Here is a 9,777-nt window from a genome sequence, read left to right as displayed (position 1 = left end):
TTCAGCAGGTGTACCCAAGAGTACCTGACCTTACAACAGCAAGCAAAAATATCATGCTGAAGCACATCCTCATCTCTATAACACCCTTCTTTCCTAAAATAAACATATCAAAGAACAGACTGGAAAAAAAAGACAAACCAATATAAAACAAAGCAAAATCAGTATGTTACAAATACCTGCCTCACAGCTGACCTTTTATTACTTGTATTTGCACCCAGCTCTCCTAGACTTAAGTCTTGCAAGAGCAGAGACTGCCCACTGAAAGCCTGACTCTGCACAGAAAATGAGATGAGCTATAATGAAAGGCAGTACAGAAGGAAAACTAATCATGACGGATGTTGACTGCTAGACCTATTTCAGGAAGTTCCATTGGACACTTCCTTTGCAACCTCAAATTTTGTAATTCCCACAGTCAAACATTTTTAATAAAATTAATTTATTAGAATAATTTTAGTTATTTCATCCACAGAAAAGTAACAGGTATCTTATATATTTAGACTGATTTTCTAGACTACCATTCTCCTTTAGCACTTGGCTTCCCCATTTACACGCAGTCCTCTTCATCCACGGTGAAGAGAGGCACCCAAATGTCTAGCAGTGGCTGTTAATGTCACATTAGGGGATTCCTACCCTTACAAGGACCTGTATACTGATTAAAAAAGAAAAAAAATCCACTGCAGGCTGAAGGGAACGTCATACACACACTGTACATGGCACGTGTACCAACATGCATATAAAATTAGGAGTTTAATATTATGATACTAATTTGAGGACATTACTAATACAAGCGTCAACATAAAAACATGGCGTCCTGACAAAAATGTTCAGCTTTCCTAGCACTACCAAGTACAACTCATTTCTTTTCCCAGATTTCCAAATTTACTTTGAAATATATTAAGGGGAACACCGCCAAAGCAAATACTGCTTACTAAGCTCTTACTTTACCTGTCTTACTTCAAGCCTACCTTCCATTTCTTTTATTTACACACACAGAAAGACCACAGGATCTGCAAACAGCAAAAACAGTGAGAATAAAATGGGAAGAAGAACATTAACAGATAATTGACAAGGCAATCACCTGGCTTAATTCCACTAAATTCTTCAAGAGTTCAAGAGGGAAAAATTAATGGAGATATGGACCAAGTTATCTGGTACCGATGAGCTGCTGCTCAGCCTGCAAGATTACTGTAAGGGACCAAAGGACAGGATTTTTAATGCCAATGTATTTTAGACTATCTTCCATCCTTTTGCCTCCATGTACAAACATGCTCTGAAGATTTGACCAGTTTATCTATGAATTAAATTATGACAACATATATCATCCTGCACCAAAAAACCCCAAAACTAAAACACCCGCCCAAAAAACAACAAACCCCAAATCCTCCAAACCAGCTATTGAGTGTTTAGCATGGTTCAAAAAAATTAAAAGAAAACCTGTCAAAAGTTGATTCAGATGGTGAGTAATGGAAGGGTATCTAATAAAATATTAGATAGAAGGGGTAAAAAAAATATCTTCATACAGATACTAAGGCATGTCTCCATTTTAATAGCATCTAAACAAAGGGGCCCTTTCTCAATCCATTCCCTTACCATGTGCAACCAGAGCGCATAAAGCCTCTCATTAATACATAAAGTTCAAAATCAAAATTAAATTCTTTGTTCCCATTACTTCCATTAAAATGTTTTTCCAATGACCCTACTAAGAATGAAAATTAGTAATCAAATACTTCAGTTATTTCATATACATTTGTACTTTCATCAGTAGCTGACCATTTTCCAAATCTTCCTTCAGCCCTGCCATTATTCTGTATCCCAAGTTTATGTACAGAGATCAGTTATATTCTCTCTTTCCTTCAAATTGCAAGGGTAAACAAGGCCTAGTCTTTTAGCTTCCTTCCCTGTTTACCACTAGGGAGTGAAAAGCTTAAGTAAAATAATCAGAACAATAAATAAATAAGATGTTATCATTTTCCTAATCCATATTAGGCATGCTATTAAACTCTGATATTACAAATTGAAAAAGGATTTAAACACTTTGTCAGTAAGTTCCCCATAGTAAAATGAGTCCCTGTGTTGATCGTTGTGTTGTACTAATTAAACAGCTTTAACTAAAATGGTCAGGAAGTACACACAAGCTGTTTATCACTGCTGGCCTTTGAGCTGCTCTATACTCAAAGGACATGCTACTTTAGATGCGATAATTACTGAGTTCTTACATTTTTACTGAAGAGGCACAGAAGAGTTCCAACAGAGAATTTCACATTAATCAGAAAGAACAGGGTACTTATTAATAATAAAGCCATGATTATAATAGAAAAAAAACATTTATTCAGTTCAACATTTGTAGGTACTAATTCCAAGAACTGTTTAAACTGATATCAGGCAGAAAGTTTAGTCTTATCTCTCTAGGGAAATTTGAGAAAATTAATCATTTATCTGAAGCATAAGAAATGCTAAAGACTTTTAACTATTCACCCACAAACAATAGCTTATCCTTCATTCTTCTGCTTCTTAAGAGCTCAACAATTTCTCTAACATCTTTTCTTCCTACTTTTTAAAATTCTTAGGGAAGTTATTTCTCCATGAATTGGAAATGCCTTCAAACTGTAACACCAAAGACTTACATGAGAGTAAAAATATTACTCTTTAGAGAACTCACTTTTAACTTAAGGGCAAAATATGGACAATTAATGGAATTTCATTTCTTGGGTGCCTTCTGCAAAAGTACTCTCTCAAAGTTTCAGGAGCATAAATACACGGTTCAGAAAAGCTAAGAATCTCAGTTTTAATACTAAAATTTCTATAAAGTTTAAACACCTTTCAAGGGTGCTAGAAGAAAACAATACAAATAGACCCAAATTGCGTAACAGTAACTTCCTATGAAAAAAGTGTGCCACAAAGGAAACCATCCCAGCAGTTACACAATTTATCAGACTGTAACTAGAGAATGGAAAAAATCTTATTAATACAACACACCAAAGAAAATTAATTCTTGCCTAGCAAGATTTTTGTGTATCTTCCACTTACTAGTACAGAAGCAGAAATTCAGACTCTGCACAGTCAGCATTTAAAAACTACAGGCTGTTTCAGTCAATTAATTTTTTGGCAAGTTGAACCTTGCTTTAACTATGGCCTTCAAATAAATATTAGATTAAAAATACTCAACATGCACTAGTCCAAAAAAAAAATAGGAGCCTTCAGGGGATTTTATAGATTTATTTTAGCTTTTAAGTTTATAGACTATTTCTTTTGTTATAAATAATTAACCAAAGCATAGTAAAACAGTAATATCAAAGTGATGCAGGCCAAGAAAATTTACCGTTTTATCTTTTGTGTATGCTTATATATACACGTATATAAAGCATGTTTGTTAAAACGTCTGGTTTAACTAGACCATTATTTTTATGCATCACAAGTAACTCAGGATTCTGTGCACAAAATGGCACTACAGTACTATGCAGCATTCACTACAGTCAACTAACCAATATCCTCAAAATTCTAAGGCAAAAATATTTACCGTAACAAAAGCTTATTAGAACATCCTAACATTTTGCTGATTTTTTTTTTAATTTCTCTTAGTAAAAATATTATTAAATATACATCAGAAAACCAGTTTCTGGTCACTTTTCTCTGAGCAACTTTAGGTTTATCCAACTTTATATCTTTGTAATGCATACAAGACAGTCAGTTGGAAGAAAATTATGGCAATAGAAAGAATCAACTAGATTTATCTGAGAAACTCACTCTCATAGTCTATACAGCATGTCAGCATGTCTTTCCTATGTCTGGTAACAACTAAATTAACTGCTGAATATGAGTAAGAAATTTCATGTACTGTTGTGAAAATTCTCACAGGTAACAACTTCTCTCTTTACACACAAATTTACCTTCACTGGTGAAATTAATACTTATCCGTGAATTTTACACTTTTTTTTTTTTTTAGTAAGTTGGAATCACTGTACTCCAGACCTTCTAAATGCTGTGCTGGCCTGAATTCAAAGCAGGTTACTTGATATCTAACTTGCAGCAAGATTCTGGAAATGGCCTACATATCGAATCACAGCTTTTTAATTGTATGTAGTGATATATTCTAGTTGATTAACCAATTATTAAGGCCAGGCAGATCCCATTCCGAGTAGCAAAGAACAAATACAGGAGCACACAGAGAACACCAATCTTGGCTCCTCAGTGAAGCTTGAACTGCCAGGTCCCACCTCAGCAGCAGAAGCTTCGCATTTTCTAGCACACACTTCACATCATCTCACAAGAGCCAACAGCCTTTTTATTCCGGGTCACATGCACACAAATCACAAGCTTCTCCAACTTCCGAATGCCTAAGGGTTTATTAAAATAAATTAGTGACCACTTCAAGGCCGTTCTTCTAAAAGCAAACAAAGAGCTAGCAGTAGCTAGTGAAATCATTTCTTTGTCAGAAACTAGAGACAAACTCTTTCCTGCTCATTTACACTATATTTGATAATTAACTGGCAGTGAAGAGCTAAGCTACTTAACCCTGATTTCTAGAACAGCAGCTTACTAGTTAAGGGAAATCCAACACCTTTTTTCTTACTCTCAATCCTCCTACAGCAGGCATCAAGCTCCATAAAAACTACAACAAATAACTTTGGCAATTCTTCACTGTCAAGTTATGAAATCAAGATTTCAATAACTAAGAAATGTTCTCAAAAGCCACTAAAAGCAATATAATTTTAAGATATCTGGAGGTATTAAGCCCAGAGCTACTTACACGGCTCTGTGGAACAACTGCATAGGACAATTGCTCTCAAAAATCTCTAACACTGAGGAGTTTCAAAAGAATTACCGGTTTTGGTGTGGGGACATGTATGCACATACACAGATGTATATAGACACACATATGTTTTATTTGGAAGAAAAATGCAATACAAGGGGAGAGAGATTTCCTTAGTGCCAGTGCAAACTCCTTGAAGACTTTTCCCAGCACAGGTATTTTAACCCCAAAGCAAAACAGCTAGTGAAAACTTGAAAAGGGAGAAAAGACATTTGACTAAGCATTTGGTTCTGAATAAGGACTTGCACTTAATTTTATTAATGGAGCATGGCACAGTGAGGTTTATTTAGAGGCCTGTATGTTCTAAGCAGCAGTGAAATAATAAAACTCCATTTGGAGAGCTTAATCTAATTAAGCATACAAAGAAAAGCCACAGAAATACACAAGTGTTACCTCCATTTTTGGTGTTCTATACTTTCTTCCACTTTATATCACTTTAATGTGCAAATCCCTTGCTTGGACCCTGCTCTCCTCTACTGCAATAGAACCTGTAAAATCTATTAGGGAAGAACAACACCATTTCTTATTTTGTCACTGATCAATGAAAACGGCTGGGGGTAGCTGGGGTAGATTTTGAAAGGACTGTTCTTCCCAAGTAGTTTTTAGAAACACTTCAGATGAGATGAATTCAAAACAGTTCTAGTTAAATGAAACCATTCTCCTTCAGAAGGTAAGTGCACAATGGAACAGAACACCCCATCGAGTGCACAATATTGACAGGCAAGCAAAGAGTTTTGCTTAAGCAGGGTGGGGAAAGAGGAGAGGACAGGACAGGACAATCAACCCTGAGATAAAGACACTTCTATAAGCAACAGAACTGGTTACACAGGTATGGGACAAATAGTAATTGAGACTAAGTACAGTCTCCAAAAGGTCTTTAAAGGGCTCCAAAGTATTCTGCAGTTGACTTAAGAGACACATCAAGAAGAAAAAAGCAACATCCCAAGAACTACTTTCCTCCTAAAATTCACTTCACAAGTGTCTCAGAATGGAAAACACTGAATGAACAGGATAATTAGGATCTTACATCTAAGGTTTAACAATCCATACTAGTTTTGTATTTAACACAACCTTCTTCCACTCACACTCACTGCAAATCAAGCAAAGTGGAACATACACTGATTCCCTAAACCCAAAGCAACTCAACGTGATCCAAGGGTAGCATCACGTGAAATTTACATTTAAAGACGACCACAAGGATCAAAAAATTATTTAGGGACTAAAAAGATATACTTACATCTGGATATTCTTTTACAGGCACATATAGTTTCTCTTGTAACTGTACAATAGGTCCCACAGCATCTGGTAATTCTGCACTTCTCTTCTCCGTACTACCATTTAATGTGTCGTTATACATGTCTTTCCGTACTCTGCTAATTTCTGTGGGGGGAAAAACGTATATTAGGCATTAAATACAGTAACAGATTATAATCTAACATGACAATCTTCTCTTTTTATTATTTCCCAAATCTTAATGCCATTTTCTTCCTCTTCTCATGAACACCATAGTAGCTGAAAAATCTGCTCTGGTTTTGTCTTTTTTCTTCTGCTTTTCTGCTTTGTTTGGGGGTTTTCAACTGGTTTTGGGGTTTTTTTTGGTTTTTTTTTTTAAATTGCAGCACCCATCTTTATATGTCTTTCATGTCTGTAAATTTGCTGCCTACTCATCCTGTTTATGGAATTCAGCTATTGAAGTAAAAATTACATGCACCTCCTCAGAACACTTACAAGATTGCTCACATCATTTAAAAGGTGTATAAAAACAGTTCTTTTATGTTTTTTTTAATAATAAAGCAGCTAGAAAGCAAAAAAAAAAAAAAAAAAGCTGTGCCCAACGTAAAAAAAAGAAAAATGCATCTATGCAGTATTTTTGCTAGTTATGGGATTAACTATAGCTTGGAAATTAAATGGAGCATCTTTTAGCTGTGGGAAATAGGACAACTTAATGGTGCAGCTCATGTACACATGGTGTGACAACAAACTGGTAGATATTGTTCTACTGACTACCCCCAAAGAGACAACAAATATAACAAAGTCAAGCGTGCCATCAGAAACCTGGGCAAACTCTCTGTGCACCCAGAAGCCCTACTACTTCATTTCAAAGTAATGAAAAACTCCTCAAGAGCACCAGGGAATGCTGAGGGTGAACTCTTCAATACAGTTTCTACCATTTGCACCTGTGTTACTCACACCTTGAAGTATTTATTTGGAAGATGCAGTTCAGTAGTTACAAACAAGGTAGTTAAAAATGGGTAATTTAATTAAAATCTGCATTAGTGTCACTAAGCTATAACAGTCTGAGAATGAGCACAAAACTTCCTTCTGTTTGACCAAAAAAGACATTTAAAAGAAGTTACATTTTACTTCTATATCTGTTGAACGTGGTATTTAAATTGCTGCTATAAGAATCAGAAGTTTCACATTTCATAATTTATGGAGTCCCAAATAGTGTAAAAATCTTCTTAATGAGTTTATTTCAGTATCACTGAATAACTACTTAAAATTAATGTATTGACCAAGTTTCAAACCAGAAACTAACATTTCAACAGGTTTGTTCCCAAAGCATAAGACGGACAACAGCATGGGCTGTAAACAAAGCAATCAGTAAATCTAATCCATTACTTAGAATTGCAACAACTGCTTTCAAAACATCCAGAATAAAACATGACACTGAAAACAGAAATCTTATGTTTTGATCTAAATACAGGAAGCCACAGAAAGAAGAAATCACTTGAAACTCTAGCAGCAGACAAGAGATTAATATAACCTCTGTTTCATAATCAGTTTCTTCTCTGGCAAATGATTAATAGCCGAGATTTCACCACCTGAAGAGCTGTGGGGTGGGGGAGAGCATGAGAAAGGAGACATCTCTGAAATGCATATTCAAGAACAAGTTGTTTCTCTGCTGGAAACTGACACAGTCATGTGTACCGTATCATGATTTGGTAGTTAACACCTGTTTACAATGGGGAACAGAAATTTTGTCACCATATAATCATAATGGAAGGAAAAAAAATCCTCATCTCCTTTTACACAGACAATTTTGGCAATGAGCACAAACTCCTCAGAACTACAAGCAGCATTTATACTGGCTTCAGCATATAAAGAAATTCTTTAGCAGAGGTCTTTGAACAAATACTATCTTTTGGCATACTTCGTTCCCTTTTCATTCTCTTCTGATTTTCCATTAATTTACACTACACTGAAACAAGCTAGGCAGTCTGTAGAAGCACTGAAGCCTAAGTAGCAATATGGTCATTTTTATTTATATTTGGCAGCTACCGAGTAGCTGCATCAAAATTTTCCTTTTAAAATCTATCTTTCATGCAGAATACAATCACTAACATTGGATATCATAGTCTTCACAGGAGCAAATGAACTTCTACTTTAATCTTTCCTTTGAAAATGATCCTATGACACACTCATGACACTTGAAAGCCAAACATTCAGAACACACACAGGTAGTGTGAGAGCTGGCTTGAGGACTGCATCTCAATTTCAGTTTGTGTGAAACCTAAGCTATCCATCACATCCAACTTTATAGAAAATGAAAACATCTACCAACTCAGTGGAGTAGAAAACTCCACTACAGAACCAGACATCTGAACTTTAGTTTTCTTGGTATGTGTAAGTTGGTATTTTCTCTCTCTACATTCAAGCCAGCAATATTGGTAACAAGCATCAGGACAGGGACAGTCACCTAGAGCAGTCAGCAGTATCACGCGCTCCTCAAGTGCTACCATTTCTTCTGCTTCCTGGAATTTTGCTTTCTCTCCTGTCTTACATACTTTCTCCAAGACCTCAGAAGAAATATTCAGCAGCAACAGATGAAATAACAGGCATGTATTCCCAGTTTTCTTAAACTGCTGATCCAGTCTCCAAACTTCACTTCTGCACAACACATTATCCATGAAACTCTCTTTCCACCACTTCTCTTTAATTTGACAGGACTGAAGGACTACTGCTTAAATGATAAAATAGACCAAATCTTTAGTTCACCCATTGTCTCTCACTCCTAACTACAGATGGAGTACAACCTGTTTCCTTTCCTAGGGTATTAGTGCAGCTGACCACAAGCATTCTCTCAAATGCACAACTCATGAAGTTATCTGCTTGCTATGCCTCCTGTTTTTTTCAGATTCTGCTGAATCCTTCTACACATCTGCAAGACTACTTTTTTTTCATGACTAACAGCAGTTTTCTCACATATCTGCCTCTTGTTTAATCACACCTCTGGTGCCTCAACAAGACTCCATAGAAATTATTGAGTTTTGATAACATAACCTTTCCTTCTATGGTCTGCATTACACCCAATTCAAGATTCCAGTCTCCTGAGTATCTTGCAACTTTGCCACTCGCTTTAGGCACTTATGCGTATTGACAGAATTATGTGGTACTGTATTTTCAGCACCTCCCTCAAGTTTACCAGGAGTTAGTAAGGGTTCAGAAAGCATCACCAACAGCACATTAGAGGAGATGAAAGTTCAGCTTTCTAAAGCTGCAGCAAGTACCATTTTATTCCGTTCTGAAATACATTAAAATACCTAAAAATCTGAGGAGCAGTGCTAAAGTAGGAAGGTCAAATCCTCCAAGCACACCTTTTTATTTTGAGCATTGAATTCACATATTAAAAAAAAAAAAAGTCAAGTAAACAGTCTTTAATTTGACTTATTTCACATTTCTGACACACTACCAAGTAGGTCTTCCCCTGCCCAAAAGCTTCTTTGGTATATCTCTCATGATACCACAAGTATCATTTCAAGTTCATTTATAAAGCTCTAGCTCCTTCACATTTACAATTCTTTAGATTATTCCCTCTCACAGAAAGCCAACTGATGCAAAAATAAGGAAAACTTTACTTTCCAAGCGAACATCTAAGTACAATTCCAGGTACTTTACCTCTGTCTTAATGCTGCAGTGGTAATTGCATAACCTGTATAACACTCTAAAGATTTAACAGTGTTAGT

At 35.8% G+C, this 9,777-nt stretch overlaps 1 protein-coding gene across 2 annotated transcripts in view; it reads right to left on the bottom strand.

The window, feature by feature from the left end:
* The window catches only part of QKI (QKI, KH domain containing RNA binding), a 109,962-nt gene extending 103,743 nt beyond the window's left edge, over positions 1-6,219 (bottom strand). For both annotated transcript variants that reach the window (XM_031060966.1, XM_031060964.1), the window contains exon 1: positions 6,048-6,219. In XM_031060966.1, coding sequence (XP_030916826.1) covers positions 6,048-6,167 — 120 coding nt within the window. In that variant the 5' untranslated portion in view covers positions 6,168-6,219. The remainder of the gene's footprint in view (positions 1-6,047) is intronic.
* Positions 6,220-9,777: the final 3,558 nt, after the last annotated feature.

The sequence above is a fragment of the Geospiza fortis genome, unplaced genomic scaffold (genome assembly GCF_000277835.1).
Source record: "Geospiza fortis unplaced genomic scaffold, GeoFor_1.0 scaffold41, whole genome shotgun sequence".
Lineage (NCBI taxonomy): Eukaryota > Metazoa > Chordata > Aves > Passeriformes > Thraupidae > Geospiza > Geospiza fortis.
The sequence above is the reverse complement of the archived record's forward strand: the minus strand, read 5'-3'. Positions and strand labels throughout refer to the sequence as shown.